The sequence below is a fragment of the Euprymna scolopes genome, chromosome 41 (genome assembly GCF_053919585.1).
Source record: "Euprymna scolopes isolate OS-2025 chromosome 41, ASM5391958v1, whole genome shotgun sequence".
Taxonomy (NCBI): domain Eukaryota; kingdom Metazoa; phylum Mollusca; class Cephalopoda; order Sepiida; family Sepiolidae; genus Euprymna; species Euprymna scolopes.
This window is the reverse complement of record NC_136522.1, coordinates 72,162,359-72,185,966: the sequence shown is the minus strand read 5'-3', so window position 1 is coordinate 72,185,966 and position 23,608 is coordinate 72,162,359. Positions and strand designations below refer to the sequence as shown.

Sequence of the window (23,608 nt, the reverse complement as noted above, 5' to 3'; positions counted from 1 at the left end):
CAAAGTTTCATTTCATTCGGACAAAACACGGAGCCTAATTAGAGTTGGGGCCTGTTTTTTGGGTCACAAGGGCAATAACTGAAATTGTTTTATTGCAAATAATACGAGTTGTCTCCCTTATAGCTAATATCCTATCTCTTTTCTAATATAAAAATTATTGCCAAACATTTATTTTCTTTCCTACAAAAATCTTATTTCCACTAAAAGCTATCCGGCCCTGTCGGTGGGGCATTAGAATACACCGACTGCCCCCCTGCAGAGGGTAAAAGTCCCTCAATGGGGGTCCTGGATATGACCTTAAACTATATCCAATGGTAAGGCCCCAGCTTGTGGGCTTTAGGGAGTGTGGAGCCACTCTTTAATTACCATTGCTCCCAGGTCCACTCTGACCCAGAGTGGTAGTACCTGTTAGGGTCCCAACTATGGGTTAAATAGAAACCGACTTGAAAACAACAAATATATTCTATTAAAAATTTTTTCTTCAAAATCTTTGGATTCGGCATTAAATAACCCGAAAAGGGTTGATATGCCGTAAAACAAAAACAACCAACCAACTAAAAGCCATCAGAGCAATAAAATGTTGAACCTATTATTTCATGTATTTTTGGGGGGAATATATGGGTGGATTTAAGAAATTGGCCATTATTTATCTGGCTTTCTCACTTCCTCCAATGTTTCCTTGGCTGTTCAACTTGCTATCTCAACTGTTCTACATTTACTTACCCAAGTACTCTCATATTCTTTCAATATGACCATACCATCAAAGTCTCCTGTTCTGCTTTCCTCATCTTTAGAGTTATTGTTGTTTCACTACGTTTTTGCCAACTCATCCTCTGGCCTTTTTCAGGTGGTGGTTAACCGCGACGGGATAGGAATGCTCTTTAGTTTTGGTAGTCAATCACCTAGATGATGATGATGAGGATGAGGAGGAGGATGATGATGATGATGAGGAGGAGGAGGGTGTCTTGATAAAAACACAGGTCCTCATCAACTCACTGGGTTGGCATCAAGAAGGGCATTCGATCTATAACAAATCTTGCATCAAATAAAGGAATAAGATTGGGATAAAAACAAGTGTGCTTATTCAGATTGGCACTTATAACGATAAATAAAAAGAAGAAAAACTTTTATTTTGTACCTACTTGTCACAGAATGAAGATTTCATATTCCAAAAATCACAAAAACTGATCAAGTAGTTTTTATATTTATGAAAAACAAAAGTTGCCACCCCGATAGGTGAAAGATGAAACCATGTTTGTCTAAAGAACATAAGGGGAGGTAATCGGTGATTTTTTTGATAGTGCATTAGGATTATCTACCCTTGTCTACCGATTCGTTGATTTCATTTTTCTCATCTTCACTGAAACAGAGTAACATTTTCTTGAATAAAAACAAACAAAAAGAAAAAAATACGCGATCAAATTACATGATTTTTGGAATGCGTCATCTTCATTCTGTGATTGGTACATCATACAAACATTTCTGTATTCTCTTTGATTTTAAATGCCACCATGTGCCAACCTAAATAAGCACCAAGAAAAATACGCGTAAAAAAAAAAAGTGTTTCACAAAATTCAAATTTTTTTTTTTTCAATTTTCTTATCAGTTTGCTCAATCTGGTGGTGGGGTATCCTACCGGATGCCAGGCATTTGTGTTTTTTCTCATTTTATTTTTCTAAGACACACATTAAAATTCATAGATTCTTTTGTGTGGGAATTACAGCATTCACCCACACCAAACCTCTTGGGTAAAAAAGCAAGACACTTGAGAAATGGCTGATGTAGTTGAAAGTACGTTTTTTTTTTCGTCAAAAATATGAATTTTTGACCAATCAGGGCTCGATTTAAAAAACTTATTTTTTGCACGCCTTTGGGAGCCTCTAAAGAAATATAAAAGTAATTTCTTTTCTTTTAACGAAAATAAACAAAAGTTTAATTTACATTATTTGGTATTGTATTTTTCTTTTTATTTGTTTGTTTTGGGGAACTTATGCAAGTCCCCAACACTTTTACTCTATCTCATGTTCCAACCAAGAGATCTTTTTAAGATTCTAACCGTTCCTTTAAGTGCAAGTGTTTGAACCGCTCTTGCACTTGGTTCATCGGGTGTATTTGCCAAGTAGTTTTTGAAATTCTTTTTCATGAGTCTGATTGCTCCTATAATTACTGTAATAAGAACGACGTTAAATAGGAGATATGCTTTTCTCTTCCCTGCAACCTCTATCTGACAGAAGAGATGTTGCGAGTTTGTTTCTGCTTTATCGTTATTTTCATGGCAAGTGCTCGACTGAGCTTCAATCTATGGTCCCCCCTCGCCAAACTTTCACAAGAAACACTCGTCTAGCTGAAAACACTATCAATAATTCCCCCCCACAAACCTAAACGTAGATTCCATGAACAAAGCTTCTTTCTTAGAACTGCACGCCTGTGAAATTGTCTTCCGTTTTCCTGCTTTCCAGCTGACTACAATATGGTCATCTTCAAGTTCAACATAAACAAGTTCTTGATGAGCCATTCCACTTAAGTTAACAAATTTACCGAATTTCCATTACTAACGATTACTATATTGTCCAATTGACTACTGTAAACTCTTAACCCTTATCCTCGAGTGGTCCCTGGGCCTTGATAAGTGGTTATGCCTATGTAAAAAAAAAATAAAAACAACGAATATTTTATTTATGAAAGTATTTCTATGTTGGCAGGGAGATAACTCTTCTGTACTATCAAATTATCTCCCATGTCAAAAGAAATTCTGAACCTGGATCTATCATCTCTTGACATATCATACAGGAAATTAAAAATTGGATAGATCAATAGATCAATATATATATATATATATATATATATATATATATATATATATATATATATATTGATCTATTGATCTATCCAATTTTTAACAAACGTGTCTGTATGTCGATGACTAAAATATATTTTTATAAAGCTCCCCTCTTTGGTAAAGCACTCTCGTAAATTATCTTACTCGCTACTTAATTTAGCTGAAATAATGCGAAGCTCGCGATTTGTTTACAAACAAACGTTTGAGCCCTCTATGAGTAGCGGACGAATGTTTATTTAAATAATCGTTCGGACAAGTTAATTTCGGCCACCGATTCCGTAGTCAAGGGGTAGGACTGCCGACTGTCATCACGACGGTTCTAGGTTCGATCCTCGGCTTGGGAGAGGTGTTAGTCTAGCGGCACTGATGAGTTGTGAAACAACGAAACATGTCTGTATGTCGATGACTAAAATATATTTTATAAAGCTCCCCTCTTTGGTAGAGCACTCTCGTAAATTATCTTACTCGCTACTTAATTTAGCTGAAATAATGCGAAGCTCGCGATTTGTTTACAAACAAACGTTTGAGCCCTCTATGAGTAGCGGACGAATGTTTATTTAAATAATCGTTCGGACAAGTTAATTTCGGCCACCGATTCCGTAGTCAAGGGGTAGGACTGCCGACTGTCATCACGACGGTTCTAGGTTCGATCCTCGGCTTGGGAGAGGTGTTAGTCTAGCGGCACTGATGAGTTGTGAAACAACGAAACAGGTCTGTATGTCGATGACTAAAATATATTTTATAAAGCTCCCCTCTTTGGTAGAGCACTCTCGTAAATTATCTTACTCGCTACTTAATTTAGCTGAAATAATGCGAAGCTCGCGATTTGTTTACAAACAAACGTTTGAGCCCTCTATGAGTAGCGGACGAATGTTTATTTAAATAATCGTTCGGACAAGTTAATTTCGGCCACCGATTCCGTAGTCAAGGGGTAGGACTGCCGACTGTCATCACGACGGTTCTAGGTTCGATCCTCGGCTTGGGAGAGGTGTTAGTCTAGCGGCACTGATGAGTTGTGAAACAACGAAACAGGTCTGTATGTCGATGACTAAAATATATTTTATATATATATATATATATATATATATATATATATAGTTTAGTAGTAATCCACTTTTTAGAAGCACGAAGAAAACGGAATTCGAAATATGAGGTTAGAAAGAACAACCACGCGCGTATCTGTATTTTTTTTTAAATAAACAAAAATTTATTTATTTAAAGTTTAAAATTTTCGGCTTATAAAGCCTTCATCAGGAATTTTTTTTTAAACAATACAATATATTTTTTTTTCTTGTTTTTTTTTTTACGTGCCATGTTGTCGTTTGGCAGAGTTTGTTGGCCGAAGTAGAGATTGTGTATTGTCAGTCCAGTGGAAAGCACTGGCCATGCGCAAATGGGTAGTTTAGTAGTATTTGGAGTCTTGGTTAGTGATGTTGGATGATATACAACTTGAGGTGACTTGAGAGTACGTCTTTTCCTTCATGTATCCATCTACTATTTTCCTGTCTTCGAGGAAGGAGATGTTTTTGGTATGTTTTATTGACACTTCCTTTTCTTTCTTCCAGATTCTGCATGCTCTAGCATAAGCAGGATGGAAATATTAAATCTGGTTTGAAATAATTTTTCTATTCAGCACATACAAAGGAAGTATTTGTTAAAGATTAAATCTTTTTAAGTGACATAGATGAAGAAAATAAGTGTTAAAACAAAGGATATGACGTTTTGGTATCCGAAAAATTTTTTTTTTTTTTTTACACAGTGATCACCACTTATCAAGGCCCGGAAGCCACTCAGGGATAAGGGTTATTGCAAGTACATTACGTTAGTGTGGAGATTTGATGAAGTGTTTACTTAAGGGGGCGGTTCATTAGGAATTTGTTAACGTTGGACTTGAAGACATCCAAGTTGTAGTCAGGTGGGAAGCAGGCAGACGGAACAGAGTTCCACAGGCATGCAGTTCTAAGAAAGAAGCTTTGTTCATGGAATCCGCGTTTTGAGTTAGGCACAGATATAGAGTGGGGGAAATTTTTCACAGTGGATTCAGCTAGACGGGTGTTTTTCGTGAAAGATTGGCGAGGGGGGACCAGAGATTGGAGTTCAGACGAGCACCTGCCATGGAAATAACGATAAAACAAGGATAGGCTTGCAACATCTCTTCTGTGGGAGAGAGGTTGCAGGGTAGAGAAAAGGGCATCCCCCACTAATGCTTGAATAAAATGGGATGATGCTGTTAGATTCCAAATTGGTTGAAAAAATCCACATCGAAGGTCAATTCTAATTCTTTTCGACATGGTATTGCCATTACTACAATCGTCTTTTGCCATTTTTGCATTGTCTTGGTGTAAAAACGTTTTTCTTTATGTGGCCATTTTTTTTTTTAATCAATTTTCTTCTTTCAAATGTACCAATAATATTCACTATGATAGTTCTTCTTCACCAAACACTCACCAGTTATCTCATACATTTCAACCGAGAGATCTTTTAAAGATTCTAACCGTCCCTTTAAGTACAATTGTTTGTATCTCTCTTGCACTTGGTTCCCCGGGTATATTCTTTCCCCCTCTTGTTCCATATTATTACGCCCGTTTTCTCAGGATATAGCTGTAGGTTGTTTTTTTTGTTTTACGGCATATCAACCCTTTTCGGGTTATTTAATGCCGAATCCAGTGATTTTGAAGAAAAATCTTTTAATAGAATATATGTTGTTTTTTTTTTTTCAAGTCGGTCTCTATATAACCCATAGTTGGGACGCTAACAGGTACTACCATTCTGAGTCAGAGTGGATCTGGGAGCAATGGCAATTAAAAGGTGGCTCCACACTCCCCAAAGCCTGCAAGCTGGGGCCTCCTAGGACCTCACTATCGGATATAGTTTAAGGTCATATCCAGGATCGTAGCTGTAGGAATTCCATAGTTATAGTGGATGGTATATAACTTATTTCCAACTGTTATTTTTTGGCACATGTTCCTAGGAGTTGCTGCTGCATAGCTGAACAAAATACCTTGTGAGTCCTAAAGTATGGAGGCCAAAACTTTGCCTGCTGATGTTTTCATGTTTGTTCATTTTGAATAGCTTTAACTTGCTGCTGCCCATTCAGCTGACTGCCGATTTGACTCTAGTGTGTAGTTGTCGATCCATGTCTCACATATTGACGCAAAAACCTCTTTTTTGGTGCGTTTAAACAGTTGCAAATGTTTTTGAATCGTCGATGCAGTTTTCGATTGACTGAAAGCAAACATCACTTTCAACACGGCTTTCTCATTAACCAATCTTCATGCAAGAATGTCTAATCCACCGACTTCAAATATCTTTAACATCTCTATCTCACGCAACTTTAATCTACGATCACCGAAAACAAGTTTGTGGATGCTTTTAATTTTTTTCTGCGACAACTGTTGACTTTGGCCGAGCTGAGCATTTACCACCATCCGGTGTCTGTAGGATAGTGTTTAAAGTCAGCATGCTGTTGTTTCCGACAATGTAGAGTTCGAATAACGCTTACCAAGCTTTTGTTTGTAAAGTATTGATTTTTGGAATATGATATGTTTATCAGAAAGCAATGTTTCACGAACATACTAAATTTGGATTTTTGCCATTGTTTTGCAAATTTGTGACAGCAGCTTCGCTTAAATAACTGCTATTTATATAGTAACTAGCGAGGGGTACCCGGCGTTGCCCGGGTGTTTTTCGTGGTATGTGAAAAAAACCCCGAAAATGTGAAAAAAAAAACGAAGCCTTCACGACGCGCAGTTGGAAAATAGTAAAATGTTAAAAAAAAACAGGCGCGCGTTTTTGATTGACGTGACGGCGATAGGTATTCAGCAGTTAGCATTTTGTGTGGGACAGTTTTGAATGAGGTGAATAAATCGGTTTGTTTGTTTTTAAAAACCCGCTCCCTGTTTATTAGGAGGAGCGAAATGAAAACTAGTCTGATATGAGAAAGTCGACATTGAACAAACGTTACTTAGCTCTCTTGAGACAACTGGCTTTCGGCCTGTGATTAGAGTCGAGTTTCGCTTTTTTTTTTTATACCGAAAACCGAATGTAAAGCGTGCCGATGCGAGAAATGTCGAATAATTAACGTTTGAAAGTCAATAAAATTAAATAGACAGGCGAGCTCCGTGGGTAACTCTGAGATATTACAATTTATAGATGATATAAAAAGTTTTAAGAAGTTGTGAACCGAGCAAGCGCTTCTCTGAAAGAAGCCTTTTGTGGACATCGAGGAAAAGCGTACATACATACATACATTTTCGCTTTTATATATATAGATGATCTAAATGAACTCAAATTTTAACACATACCATTTGAAGGTTAGTACTTTATAAAAATCATATGATCTCTTTTATTCTTGCTTAGAATTTGCCCTTTATTAAAAAACAGAAATAAAGAAAAATGTGTATGATGTATGTACCCGTGACAAAATAAACATATCATATTCCAAAAATCATATAAATTAAGTAGTTTTTATTTTTAAATAAAAAAAAAATCAAATTTTATGCCTGCTCTAATTGGGGACCCATCATGGTGCACTGGGAGGAAGCTTTAGTCCACAATACATTGTAGTCTACATTGCACTGTAGAGAACCTACTATTGATTTTATAAAATTATTTTTTACATATAATGGTCTGAATTAAAGTTTAAAATGCAAGTCAAGTATTATGTTCCAATTGTACTCCAAACAGAAATATTCATTTCGAACGTGCCCGTCATATTAAAGAACCTACTGTTGATTTTATATGTCGGGCCTTTCGGCTTGTGTGATAATAAAACTTCTCAAATGCACTTGTGATTTTAGGCGGTGTAAGGTGTTATCTTTGGTCAAAATCGCCTGTTCCTTCTTCCATTAGATTATTTCGATTATCAATACTTATCAAAGACATTCCGATACAAAACCTATCTAAGAACACTGCCAGGCACATAAAGTATCTGTGTGTGAAATTTCACAAGAACCGACTCAGCTGTTTTCGAGTCCATAGGGAACACACACACAAAGTTCTTTTTATATGGTGATAGAGATAGAGATAAATGTTAATCAAAGCAAGGTAAGTTGGAGAGGCCTCATGTTTTGACAAGCTTCTGGGCTTGACCTTTACTCCTGATCTTAAATGGAATACGTACATCAAATCTGTTGCCAAGGTGACTGGAAAAATGGTCGGATCCTTCTATCGATCCAGTAGATATCTCACTGCTGATGCAATTCTCTATCTATATAAGAGCCAGGTATGTCCAAGGATGGAATACTGTTGCCACATCTGGGCAGGAGCTGCTAGAAAGGACTTGTCCTGCCTTGATAGGGTTCAAAATAGACTTCGCAGCCTCGTGGGAGATGTCCTTTTCTCTTTGCTACAACCTCTTTCTCACAAAAGAGATGTTGCGAGTTTGTCTCTGCTTAATCGTTATTTTAATGGAAAGTGTTCGACTGAGCTTCAATCTATGGTTTCCCCCTCGCCAAACTTTCACAAGAAACACTCGTCTAGCTGAAAACTATCAATAATTCCCCCCACTCTTTATCTGTGCCTAAACCTAAACGTAGATTCCATAATCAAAGCTTCTTTCTTAGAACTACACGCCTGTGAAATTGCCTTCCGTTTTCCTGCTTTCCAGCTGTCTATAATATGGTTGTCTTAAAGTCCAACGTGAACAAGTTTCTGATGAGCCGTTACACTTAAGTTAACAAATTTACCGAACTTCCATTACTATCGATTACTATATTATCCTTTTGACTACTGTACACTCTTTAACCCTTATCCTTGAGTGGCCTCTCGGCCTTGATAAGTGGTGACGCCTATGTAAAAAAAAAAAAAAATTTACTCTTCTACCTACCTGGTTAAATTTACTTTGTGTTTTATTTTTAAAGTATGGTTGAAGTGTCAAACACAAGTATCAATGCTGATAGAAATCCTAACCCATTAAATGTCACAACAATATTTATTTGGTGGATTTGTGTCATTATTTTTTATTTTCAAGTTTTAGGCAATTTTCGGAACTCCAAATTCAAGAACATCATGCCACCATCTTTGTTTTTGTTTTAACTCAGGTGCTCAGCACTACTCGCGTTTACACGTACAACACACGTTAGCATCATTTAAAATGCGCAATATACATATCCGGGTAGGTAGAAGAGGTTTGGTTGGTTGGTTGGTTTGATCATTTTGTTTTACGGCATATCAACCCTTTTCGGGTTATTTAATGTCAAATCCAGTTATTTTGTAGAAGTTTTTATTCTTCAAACTTTTTGTATTTTCAATCGCTAGTTTGTAGTGTTTGGTTTGGTTGTTTTATAATGGATTTTATCGTTTTTGTTTCCTGTTCTGCAGAACATGAATGAGTTTTGCAATGGGAGAGGGAAAAGGGTTACAGTATTAATGTTTGGTACATTTTAAGTCAAAAAGTGGGGGAGATGGAAAGAAAAAGGGGAAATGGGAAGAAGGAAAAGGTGGGTTGTTGTTTTTGGTTTTGCAGAACAAAATAAAGTTTTGCTTGAAGGAAGTAGAAAACCAAAAAAGCATCAATGTTAGCATTTCGTCTCGGGAAGCCAATATCTTCAGACAGCCTGATCTGGTAGCACCAGCAGGTAGAAGAGTCACTTATCTTGCCTTTGGTAACATTTATTTTTTTTACATATTTGTTTCGGATCTCTTTTCATTGTTATCCATTATAATATATATTCCAACGTTATATTAGTGGCATCATCTAGACGCCACGTCTAGAATTTAATGAGTCGTGTGTCAACAAAACAGAGGAAAACAAAATGACAAAAAAAAAAAAAAAAGAAGAAATAATTAAAAAAATTTTTTTTTTGTGATTCTTTTTATTTTAACAGAGTCTTTGGAATTGTTAACTGCAGAGATTCCTAAAATGGCACTTTGGTTAAACTTGCGAGATGAGTCTGAATTTGGCGTGAAGAGGAATCGGTTTGACGTGAACAAATTTCTTCTGAATGACAACTCCCTGTTTGACAGGTTCGTGTAAAGGACTGTCAGGAAACGGTTGCAGTTTTTCAAAACTCACCATCACTTTACCGTCTTGCAAAGCCACCAGCGTTTTATCGCGTTCCATTCCAACCTAACAAGAAAAAAAAAAATTATTCTAGTATGAGTTTTTTTGTTTTTTTTTTCAAAAAATAAAAAATTACTTTTCCAAAGATAAAAAGTTTAAATATTTAATTTTCTTATTTTGCAGTCAGATATTTTATGGAGGATTCTTTTTTTAATGTAAGTAGCTCCAGACAAGGCATAAAGCCAGTTGATGTATGAAGAGAAAAAGAGATGACTATAACAAGGACAGAAGAAAAGGATGTGAGCCAATCAAATAGCCAGTGTCTTAACTGTTCTCATGAATAAACAAAATGAATAAATATAAAGAAACTAAAAACCATAATTAGGATTGTGAACTTGGAAGATATAAAGTGTGAGTAAAAAAAAAAAACTGTCCCGATCTGGCTACTAGGATTTAAAAAGAACTGTCCCAATCCAGCCACTAGGATTTTAAAAAACTGTCCCAATCCAGCCACTAGGATTAAAAAAAACTGTCCCAATCCAGCCACTAGGATTAAAAAAACTGTCCCAATCCAGCCACTAGGATTAAAAAAAACTGTCCCAATCCAAGCACTAGGATTTAAAAAAACTGTCCCAATCCAGTCACTAGGATTTAAAAAACTGTCCCAATCCAGTCACTAGGATTTAAAAAACTGTCCCAATCCAGTCACTAGGATTAAAAAAAACTGTCCCAATCCAGCCACTAGGATTAAAAAAAACTGTCCCAATCCAACCACTAGGATTTAAAAAAACTGTCCCAATCCAGTCACTAGGATTTAAAAAACTGTCCCAATCCAGTCACTAGGATTTAAAAAACTGTCCCAATCCAGTCACTAGGATTAAAAAAAAACTGTCCCAATCCAGCCACTAGGATTTAAAAAAACTGTCCCAATCCAGCCACTAGGATTTTAAAAAACTGTCCCAATCCAGCCACCAGGATTTAAAAAAACTGTCCCAATCCAGCCACTAGGATTTAAAAAACTGTCCCAATCCAGCCACCATGATTTAAAAAAAACTGTCTCGATCTGGCTACTAGGATTTAAACAAAACTATCCCACTTCAGCTACTAGGATTTCAAAAAATTGTCCGACTATCTACTAGGATTTGAAAGAATTGTTTGACTTCAGCTACTAGGATTTAAAAAATAATCATTATGAGAATGGCTTAACAAGAACTTGTTAACATCGGACTTGATAAATGAAACTGAGAGTTAAAAAAAATAATAAATGAATATGCATACCAACTCTCAACTTCAAACGTAATCCTTCATGACTGAGGCAATTTTTATTTTTGTTCCACAGTGCCCTTTTTTGGATGGCTGGATTTTCCCCACAATAAAAACTGACCCGTCTCTAACTCTGCCCACATGGGGAGGCAAGTAAATAGGAACTGCACTTCATTTTTATTTCGTTCTTATATGCGACACAATCACGTTGATACATCGGTTGTTGTTGTTGTGTCAGCGTTCACAGGGGGGTTGGCTGAGCCGGCTCCTCCAACTGAATTCTCTGCATCTTGTATAGATGCCACCCAGGTATGTTGGTTTGAAGTTGCAGTTGATATCAGGTTCAGCCATTCGTGGTCCCAACAGCACACTCCGTGAAGCGAGAACACAGGATCAGATCGGCATCTTGCTTCACCGTGCTGAGCCAGGTTTTCAGCTAATCATCACGTCGTTTCTTTCAACCCTAGAGTGGGGCTGGAAGAAACAACGCGGTGGTCACCAAAGTTAAGCAACAATAACACTGGCCAGTACCAGATGGGTGACCATTTAGGAAGACTAGACACTGTATGTACTGCGCCGAGTCATAGAAATATCCAGGTTGGTATCTGGGGGCACATTTAATTCACTGAGGGAGATACACCCCCGAATCAAGACGGAAAAAAAAATGTGAAACTATCGTCTTTACTTGTCTTCCCGAGATTACCATGGTTCTACAATTTGGAAAGCTATGATCGCCAATGTTGTTAAAAACAGCAGAGCAGCTGATGATGATGATGATGCTGCTGATGATGATGTTATTCGATTTACTGTCCATTTTACATGCTTTTAGAAATTGACTCCCAAAATAAGTTTATTGACTTGGATTTGGTTTGGTTGTTTTACGGCATATCAACCCTTTTCAGGTTATTTAATGCCGAATCCAAAGATTTTGAAGAAAAATTTTTTAATAGAATATATTTGTTGTTTTCAAGTCGGTTTCAATTTAACCCATAGTTGGGACCCTAACAGGTAATACCACTCCAGGTCAGAGTGGACCTGGGAGCAATGGCAATTAAAGGGTGGTTCCACAATCCCCAAAGCCTGCAAGCTGGGGCATCACCACCGGATATGGTTTAAGGTCATATCCAGGACTGCAGGAATTGGAACAATGCTATGGAAAGTAAAAGTCTGAGGTTGAAGGTTACAAAAACCAAAGTGATAATCAATGGCTTTAATGATGGAAAGTTCCACCCTGATCAGTTTGTGGAAAGAGAGTTGGGTGCGATTCAAATTTTTATGATTCTTGAAAGCATTGGGTATGCAAAAAAAAGTGGAATTACTGGTAGGTTGAGAGTGGCTAATTTGTGTGCAACACGTGTAAGACAATGAAGAGGTAGGAGAACTCAGATGTAGAGAAAGTATATCTGGATCTAGGTTTAGTGTTGACGGATCAGGTCCTCAGATTGATTGAACAGCAAATAAAAAGTGGGATCAACATATATAAAATGCCGGTTTTATGTTCACAGAGAAATATTAAGAGAAACATGGTAGGAAATGATAAATATGGACTTGAGAGAAAGAGGGATAAATAAAGACCTGGCCAGAGAAAGATTACTTTGAGAGTCAGTTTCTAAAACCATGTAAAATGGACATTAAATCGAATATTATCATCAGCGGCTCTGCTGTTTTAACAATGTTGGTGATGTCACAGTCCAAGGGCCATGGGAAGAAAACAGAGACCCCCACAGGAGAAGTCAGAGCGGACATAAGTCCATTGCAGAGTGACTGCGACATCGTCGGGCGAGTTATTTATAGAATCCATGAGAGGCCATGCGAATGCCGTGGGGTCCACAGCAGCAGCAGCAGGAAAAGAAAAAGAGAGGAAAAAGGAAAGAGAGGGAGTGAGGGAACATTTGCGTCGAGAAACGGGAGAAGGGGAAGAAAAGAAAAGAAAGGCAGTCGGTGTTGGTGCTTTCAGCGAGGAGAGACATTTTGTTTTTGGCTTTGCTGGGCTCGTAGAATGAGCGACGGAGAAACAAAAATAAAAGGAATGCTACCTTAAAAAGGAGTTTGTGTGGACGCTTTCGGCACGAAAATGACGTTTTTCATTTTGCTTAGCATGTAGAATGGGTGGCGGAAAAACAAAGAAAAAAAAAAGAATGATGCTTTAAAAAACAAAAAAAAAAGAAAGAAAAAAAAGAACGTTCTCCAGTCAACTATGGGTTCGCCATGAAGGTTTGTGAATTTCCCTCCATCATTTTTCCTCATGGAAGAGACTTTTACATTATTGTCATCCTGGACTATACGTTTTGTTTGTTTGTCTGTTTGTTTACTTGTTTTATAAGAAAAAGGAACAAATAAAGCCCAGATAAAAAAATTTTTTTTTTAATTATATATATACTAGCGGGGGTACCCGGCGTTGCCCGAGTGTTTGTTTCCGGGACGGGGGGGGGGGGGGAGAGTTTTAAAAAATGTTATGGTAGGTAAGTAGGAAGGATCAAACCCGGAGTCATGAGTAAAAGTAGGAAAATAAAGTGTGAAAAAAAAAAAAAAAAAAAAAAAACATCTGCAACGTTAACAGTTCGGCCACCAAGAAAAGTCCATTCCAGTTGTTTAGGAAAAAAAAACAAAAAAAAAACCGACTACGGTAGGTCGGCGCGAACGTGAAAATATAATGTGAATTGTCCAGCACGCTAACCACTACGCCACAGAGCACTGCAGCTTAGTTTAGTGATTTTAAATAACTTCACATGAAAGAACTACGAAGCCAAACCGGTGTTCTCTTCTCAACTGTTCCTTGTGAACGATCCCCAAATGGTGTTAAGTGGTGGCAGGGGGAGGAGGAATTTTTTAGAGAGAAAATATTTTACCACTTCCATTGATCTTAACCGATTTTGGCCGTGACTTCTCAGCAGAAAAAGTATAGAAATCTAAGATTATCGAGGAATTTGAGAAATAATAAGCCTATAACACACCTCAGATATTATTCTGCCGTTTGTGCATATTATATTTGCATGAAATATCTTGATTTTTAATCCTATTAATGTCAAAATCATACGGGAAAAAAATGAGTTCATTTTATTTATATATATATATATAACTATAGTGCCGTCTCCAAGCTTTCCATTATTTCATGTTGAATATTTCCATTTTTTTTTTTTTACCACCTGTTTGCGTGCTTGCTTTTCGTTGATAAAACTCGGGAAAAACCACTAGGCGATGAAACTTGCTACACTCAGCTGAATTAGGGAGCAGTCATGTAGCCATCTCTGGAAGTACCTCCCCGTACTCTTCTTTAAGCTGGGAGCAGATAGTAACCCTAAGTCCATGTGCTGACATTAAAATTACTGCTGCACCTTTAAACTCAGACCAGAGACATAACAGCGACCACAGCTCCCTAAATTGTAAAATCATGGTAATCTTGGGAAGACATCTACGGAGTTTGCTGTTGGAACCATGAATGGCTGGACCTGATACTCACTTTCTATCTCGGCATAAAACTAAAATTTTTGATCCAGCCTCATAGACTTTCTATTGTTTTACAGGCAATTAATAAATAATCGAAACAGGGTGGAACAATAAATTTATCATCCTAGAAAAGACGACAGGATTCCATTTCCATTTGATGAAAAACGATTTTCTTTTTTTGTTGCAGACTATCTACTAGTTGGCCAGTTGTGTACAAATACCAAGAGCAATAAGAACCTTCTATCAGGCCTGAAAATGACACAATTTTCTAACAAGCAAAATCGGAGATGCGCCACTGTACAACTCATGCTCTCTACCGATCCAAGTTATGACAACAGGACCATTGCCAGCACCCTCAAAATGCAAATCCGAACAGTTCAATGCTTGAGAGCACCGCTCAATGAAGTTTCCGACCACGTATTTCATCATTACTGCATACACATCGATAATAATCTCGTCCCTTGGTCGACAGTGGTAACGCTCTGCTTGTTAGTAATTATAGAAGTTTGAACTATTTAAAAAATAAAATTTAAAAAAAAAACAAAGGGGGGAAAGGAAGCAAAAGGCACCCACATTTTCTCCTGGATAAAACCTCAGTCCAAGTTGTTTGACCAACACCTCACCCTGGTGGACAAAGGCACCTTCTTCCTTTTTCCAGCCACGGCCCTTGCCCGGGGTGCTTCCAACTTTGTTCTTTGAACTGCCGCCTGTCTTTTTGGAGGCCCATCGCACCGACTGTGGACTGAGATAACCTTCAAAAGGAAGAGAACTTTGAATTACAAAATTTAATCATAAGGGAGATAATTTTATTCATAAACAAGAGTTATTCCCCTTACAAATTTGGATTTGGGACGGGGGGGGGGTCACAATTGAAAAATTTTTACATATCACTAGGCATCACAAACCAACCTAGAGTTTAACGTGCAAAAATGGACAAATATAGTGAAATATCTTTCCATTTACACTCGTGACAAATTTGATTTTTTTATGGAAATCGCTCCAGACAAGGCATGAAACCACTTGATATAAGAAGCTAAAACAAAAATACTTCAAGACCAAAAACTTGCCAACAATAAATATTAGATGGAATAGATATGAGGTGCCTTCAATAAGTTTCCAGACTTTTTCCATACGGGCACTTTTATTCATAGTACACACGTGAAACTCTAGTCCCCTTCAGAGTAATCTCCTCCGGCTGCAATGCACTTGCTGTATTGTTCCAACAACTTCTGGAAGGCCCCATGAAAGTCCTCTTGTATGGGTGTGTCAATTGATCCTTGTCGCAGCCTCTTTCATCTCCTCAATTGTCTCATAACGACAGACTAAGGTTTTCCTTTAGCTTAGGAAATAGCCAAAAGTCACAGGGAGCAAGGTCTGGACTATAGGGAGGGTGAGGAACTGTCTTGATGCCCATCTTGATCAAATAATCTGTGACAAGGATGGAGTGGTTAACTATACCCTTGGGACAAACTTTGCAGAAATTTTCCACATCTTCAGCTCCTCACAAATAATTGTGTGCACAATTGCCACATCGACATCAAACTGTGCACTTAGTGTCTCTATAAACACACAACGATCCTTATCCATGAAATTCTTTATTTGGCCAATCAATTCTAACTTCCTTACTCCTTCCACACCTCTCATCTCCCTTCACAGATTTCGTGCCTTCTTTGAATCTCTTATGCCACTCAAAAACTGGTGCTTGATTCATGCAAGATGGTTCAAAAGCAGTCTGAAGCATTCCATACGTTTCTGTGGCATTTTTTCAAAGTTTAAAAAAGAATTTTATTGCATATCGTTTTTCTAAAGTGTCCTCACATCCAGATTGCATTTTTGAAATTCACCAGCTGTGACAATCATGCTTTAGTAGGGTGTATTTCGATTTCTGTTGTAGCTGTTCATTTGAACCTGAAATCATAAAAATTGATCAGTAATCCTAAAAGATGCATAACAATAAAATACTTAATTTTCAAGAATTTATGACAATTTTAAATGGCGTAGGAAAAAAGTCTGGAAACTTATTGAAAGCACCTCGCAGAGAAATGAAAAGACTGACATGGATATATAACGGATGTGCATATGGTAGCTGTATGCAAATGACCGAGACGTGTGCGAGAGGACATTACAAAAAGGAAAAAGATTATAAAAAGAATATGCGTGCAGACTAATGATGACGTTTGAGAGAGGAGAGGGGAGAGGGGAGAGGGCAGAGGGGAGAGGGGAGAGGATCATGTAAGAGACAGGAGTGACGTCACATGAAGCGAGCAGAAGAAGAGGAATAATGATCTTTTGTTCAAACCTGAAACAACTTGAATTTCTTTCCTATTCCTTTATATTCCTTGTGATGGAGTCTACGTCTTGGGTCCCAACATATTAACGACTACATTACAGACAGGTCGACAGACCGACATGGATAGATAGATACATCGACAGACCGACATAGATACATCGACAGACCGACAGAGATAGATAGATACATCGACAGACCGACAGAGATAGATAGACACATCGACAGACCGACAGAGATAGATAGACACATCGACAGACCGACATAGATAGATAGACACATCGACATAGATACGTCGACAGACCGACAGACCGAGATAGATACGTCGACAGACCGACATAGATAGATAGATACGTCGACAGACCGACATAGATAGATAGATACGTCGACAGACCGACATAGATAGATAGATACGTCGACAGACCGACATAGATAGATAGATACGTCGACAGACCGACATAGATAGATAGATACGTCGACAGACCGACATAGATAGATACGTCGACAGACCGACAGAGATAGATAGATACGTCGACAGACCGACAGAGATAGATAGATACGTCGACAGACCGACATAGATAGATAGATACGTCGACAGACCGACATAGATAGATAGATACGTCCACAGACCGACATAGATAGATAGATACGTCGACAGACCGACATAGATAGATAGATACGTCGACAGACCGACATAGATACGTCGACAGACTGACAGAGATAGATAGATACGTCGACAGACCGACAGAGATAGATAGATACGTCGACAGACCGACAGAGATAGATAGATACGTCGACAGACCGACAGAGATAGATAGATACGTCGACAGACCGACAGAGATAGATAGATACGTCGACAGACCGACAGAGATAGATACGTCGACAGACCGACAGAGATAGATACGTCGACAGACCGACAGAGATAGATAGATACGTCGACAGACCGACAGAGATTGATAGATACGTCGACAGACCGACAGAGATTGATAGATACGTCGACAGACCGACAGAGATTGATAGATACGTCGACAGACCGACAGAGATTGATAGATACGTCGACAGACCGACAGAGATAGATAGATACGTCGACAGACCGACAGAGATAGATAGATACGTCGACAGACCGACAGAGATAGATAGATACGTCGACAGACCGACATAGATAGATAGATACGTCGACAGACCGACATAGATAGATAGATACGTCGACAGACCGACATAGATAGATAGATACGTCGACAGACCGACATAGATACGTCGACAGACCGACAGAGATAGATAGATACGTCGACAGACCGACAGAGATAGATAGATACGTCGACAGACCGACAGAGATAGATAGATACGTCGACAGACCGACAGAGATAGATAGATACGTCGACAGACCGACAGAGATAGATAGATACGTCGACAGACCGACAGAGATAGATAGATACGTCGACAGACCGACAGAGATAGATAGATACGTCGACAGACCGACAGAGATAGATAGATACGTCGACAGACCGACAGAGATAGATAGATACGTCGACAGACCGACAGAGATAGATAGATACGTCGACAGACCGACAGAGATAGATACGTCGACAGACCGACAGAGATAGATACGTCGACAGACCGACAGAGATAGATAGATACGTCGACAGACCGACAGAGATTGATAGATACGTCGACAGACCGACAGAGATTGATAGATACGTCGACAGACCGACAGAGATAGATAGATACGTCGACAGACCGACAGAGATAGATAGATACGTCGACAGACCGACAGAGATAGATAGATACATCGACAGACCGACAGAGATAGATAGATACATCGACAGAGATAGATAGATACATCGACAGACCGACAGAGATAGATAGATACATCGACAGACCGACAGAGATAGATAGATACATCGACAGACCGACAGAGATAGATAGATACATCGACAGACCGACAGAGATAGATAGATACATCGACAGACCGACAGAGATAGATAGATACATCGACAGACCGACAGAGATAGATAGATACATCGACAGACCGACAGAGATAGATAGATACATCGACAGACCGACAGAGATAGATAGATACATCGACAGACCGACAGAGATAGATAGATACATCGACAGACCGACAGAGATAGATAGATACATCGACAGACCGACAGAGATAGATAGATACATCGACAGACCGACAGAGATAGATAGATACATCGACAGACCGACAGAGATAGATAGATACATCGACAGACCGACAGAGATAGATAGATACATCGACAGACCGACAGAGATAGATAGATACATCGACAGACCGACAGAGATAGATAGATACATCGACAGACCGACAGAGATAGATAGATACATCGACAGACCGACAGAGATAGATAGATACATCGACAGACCGACAGAGATAGATACATCGACAGACCGACAGAGATAGATAGACCGACAGAGATAGATAGATACATCGACAGACCGACAGAGATAGATAGATACATCGACAGACCGACATAGATAGATACATCGACAGACCGACATAGATAGATACATCGACAGACCGACATAGATAGATACATCGACAGACCGACATAGATAGATACATCGACAGACCGACATAGATAGATAGATACATCGACAGACCGACATAGATAGATACATCGACAGACCGACATAGATAGATACATCGACAGACCGACATAGATAGATACATCGACAGACCGACATAGATAGATACATCGACAGACCGAGATAGATAGATACATCGACAGACCGAGATAGACAGATTGACATAGATACACAGATAGATATATAGATCGACAGACCAGCATAGATATATATGTGGTTTCTGCTCTCATCTAAACTCCCCTGCATATTCGGTTTGTCAAGAGCACCAGAGTGACACACACTTCAAACTGTAGCTTTGAAACTGGACAACTCCAATTCTTCAAGGCAAGGGGGGAAAGGTTAGTGCCAGGGTGAGAGAGAAAGAGTCGAGGGTCAACTTAGTGAGAGGAGAGTGGAATACGAAGGGGAGAGAAAAGATGCTGAGTGATGCTGGTGACACTTGACAAGTGGGTCACTGCAAGATACACAGAAAATTAAAAGATGGGAAAGGTGTGGGTGCGCTGGAACCCACATTGTCCTCACCGCAGAAATGGGCAACTGTCAAGTCAGACACAAGGTCATTTCGTCCCCACGGAGAAGAGGAAGAGCAATAAAAGTGTGAGAGGGGAGGGAGAGTATAAGAACTTTGGCGCTTGTTTGGAATAAGAACGAAAATCAAAAAATTGAATTTTAAATAAAACCAATGTTATGTTTTTTTTTTGGTTTTTTTTCCAAAGGAGTCACCATGTATCAAGATCTGGAAGCCACTCGTGGATAATAGTTTATGAGTGCATGGTAGTCAATGGAAAAATATCATAGTAATCAGTAGTAGTGGATTACTTAAAAGAACAGCTCATCAGGAACTTGTTTACATTGGACTTGAAAATGACCATATTGTAGTTAACTGGAAAACAGGGAAACGAAACAGATTTTCACAGACGTACAGTTCTAAAAAAGAAGCTTTGTTCATGAAATCTAGATTTAGGTTTAGACACAGATAAAGAGTGGGGGAAATTATTGATAGTGGTTTCAACTAGACGAGTGTTTTTTTGTGAAAGTTAGACGAGGGAGGGGACCATAGATTGGAGCTCAGACGAGCACTTGCTATGAAAATAATAATAAAGCAGAGACAGGCTCGCAACGTCTCTTCTGTTGGAAACAGGTTGCAGGGAAGAGAAAAGGGCATCCCTTACGAGCCTACGAACTCTGTCAAGGCAGGATAAGCTGCTTCTAGCAGCTCCTGCCCAGATATGGTGTGGCAACAGTACTCCATCCTTGGACGTACTTGGCTTCTATACAGGTAGAAGACTGCATCGGCAGTGAAATATCTACTGGAGCGATAGAAGGATCCGACCATTTTTCCTGCTACCTTGGCAATGGATTTGACGTATGTGTTCCATTTTAGATCAGGAGTAAAGGTCAGACTCAGAAACTTGTCAAAACATGGAGCCTCCCCAAGACAAGAGCCATTCATTTTAATTGATGCCAGATGGGGATCAGACTAGTTTTTTTTACCAAAATGGTCATTAACAATGTTTTTTTTTTGTTTTTTTTACACAGTGATCACCACTTATCAAGGCCCGGAAGCCACTCAGGGATAAGGGTTATTGCAAGTACATTAAGTTAGTGAGGAGATTTGCTGAAGTGTTTACTTAAGGGGGCGGTTCATTAGGAATTTGTTAACATTGGACTTGAAGACATCCAAGTTGTAGTCCGGAGGGAAGCAGGCAGACGGAACAGAGTTCCACAGGCGTGCAGTTCTAAGAAAGAAGCTTTGTACAGTAAAAATAATTATAACAAAAATCAATTTTGTTATTTTGAATTATTTTATTGAGTAAAAATTCCATTTTTTTTTTACTTGATTTAAAAAGTTATTCGAGTAAATTAAAAAGTGATTGTTCTCGTGATTCAAAAAGTTCCTCAAGTTTTGACAAGCTTCTAGGCTTGACCTTTAATCCTAATCTAAAAAGGAACACGTACATCAAATCTGTTGCCAATGCCGCTGGAAAAATGGTGGGATCCTTCTATCGATCCAGTAGATATCTCACTACTGATATTTCTCTATCTATATAAGAGCCAGGTACGTCCGCGGATAGACTACTGTTGCCACATCTGGGAAGGAATTGCTAGAAAAGACTTGTCCTGGCTTGATAGAGTTCAAAATAGACTTCATAACCTCATAGGAGATGTCCTTTTCTCTTCCCTGCAACCTTTCTCACAGAAGAGATGTAGCGAGTTTGTCTCTCTTCATCGTTATTTTCATGGCACGTGCTCGACTGAGCTTCAATCTATGGTCCCCTCTCTCTTAACTTTCACAAGAAACACTCGTCTAGTTGAAAACACTATCAATAATTTCCCCCACTCTTTATCTGTGCCTAAACCTAACGTAGATTCCATGAACAAAGCTTCTTTCTTAGAACTGCACGCCTGTGGAATTGTCTTCCGTTTGCCTGCTTTCCAGCTGATTACAATATGGTTGTGTTCAAGTCCAACGTAAACAAGTTCTGGATGAGCCGTTCCACCTAAGTTAACAAATTTACCGAATTTCCATTACTAACGATTACTATATTGTCCAACTGACTACTGTACACTCTTAACCCTTATCCTCGAGTGGTCTTTGGGACTTGAGTGATGCCTATGTAAAAAAAAAAAAAAAATCGTAAAAACTGAATTTAACTTGAAAATACTATGAAAAAAACAACTTTTTAAATTTAATAAGTAAAAAAATAAACTTTTTGTTTTAACTTAATTATTTTTACTGTGTAATAATTTAGAATTTGAAAACGAAAATAACGTTTAAAATTCGGCAAACGAATCGATTTACGTGGTTTTTGGAATATGACATCTTCATGCAGTGACAAGTACGTACATTATAAAGATTTTTTTCAGATTTTTATAGTAAAAAAAATTACTTGTGGACCATTTATAGACTTGCACCCCCTTTTTTTATGATGGTTTCTGAAATTTTTAGATGAGGGTTGGTTATTTTAAGACTTTAATAATTTTTATTTTTATTTTAAAACTAATAATTCGTAATATTCGTGATTTGACGGTGTAAAATACTGATGTTGAATTTTGCCGGGATTTAATTGCAAAACTGATGAAAATGGATCATACTCTTTTTTTGGATAGGATTTTTAAATTAAATTCAATTTTTTACGGTATATTTTGCTCATCAAATTGTTAAGTTAAAGTACAGAATAGTTAACAAAACACCTCTCCTCGTGTTAAGAATGGATTTCTAAATAATAATAATGTTATCATTTCAGCACGATCCGTCCGTATTCTGCATAAGTACCAAAACAAATAAACAATATAAGTATAGTACTTGTACAGTTTAGTCAAGACATTAAAAAATGAAAATATCGAAAAAAGTTTAAATGGTATGTATCCGTTATGGAACGAAGTTCTCCGAAAAAAAATTTCACTTAATTTCATCAAGTAGTTTTTTTTTTTTTTTACAGCAAAAAAACTATTTGTTATGATACCGAGCAAAAGGTTCGATTTTTAGGAAGAAAAGCTAGTATTAAAGAGGGATGTCAGCACTTTAACTGGAGTTATCTCCCTTTGGCATTTCTAAAATTCAAACAATTTTTTTTTTTTAATCCAAGATGGCTGCCTTCAACGCGCTCTCATAAAAACGTGTTTTTCCGCTGTAAAAAAAAAAAAAAAAAAAAAAAAAACTACTTGATGAAATTAAGTGAAATTTTTTTTCGGAGAACTTCGTTGCATAACGCATACATACAATTTAAACTTTTTTTTTTTCGATATTTTCATTTTTTTAATGTCTTGACTAAACTGTACAAGTACCTAAGTATGAAAAAAGTTTATTTTCTATATTATTTAGATTTTTCGGACTACTGTTCTCATCTTGAGTACACTCGTTTCGACTGATATAACCTCCGACCTTCTTCAAGTGTATTTGAAGAACTTGTTGAAACGTTGTGTGAAATAACACTCAAGATGAGAACAGTAGTCCTAAGAATCCAAATAATACGAACTATCAATCCTCATATAAAATCATAAAAATGGTGCTAGTGCACTTACTGATCCGCGCTATTTTTTAAATCGTGTTTTCAAGTTTAATCAAAGTTTTATAATATGTTTTTTTTTATTCAACTGTAAGGTTAAAGTACAGAATATGTACCAAACAGTCAAAACACCCTCCCCTCCCCAT

The 23,608-nt window shown here is 38.0% G+C and overlaps 1 protein-coding gene across 1 annotated transcript in view; it reads right to left on the bottom strand.

The window, feature by feature from the left end:
* Positions 1-9,625: 9,625 nt before the first annotated feature.
* Positions 9,626-23,608, bottom strand: part of LOC145266620 (large ribosomal subunit protein bL27-like) — a 68,571-nt gene continuing 54,588 nt past the window's right edge. The window contains exons 3-4 of the mRNA XM_080122526.1: positions 15,126-15,304; positions 9,626-9,908 (exon numbers count right to left, since the gene is read on the bottom strand). Coding sequence (XP_079978652.1) covers positions 9,714-9,908; positions 15,126-15,304 — 374 coding nt within the window. The 3' untranslated portion in view covers positions 9,626-9,713. The remainder of the gene's footprint in view (positions 9,909-15,125; positions 15,305-23,608) is intronic.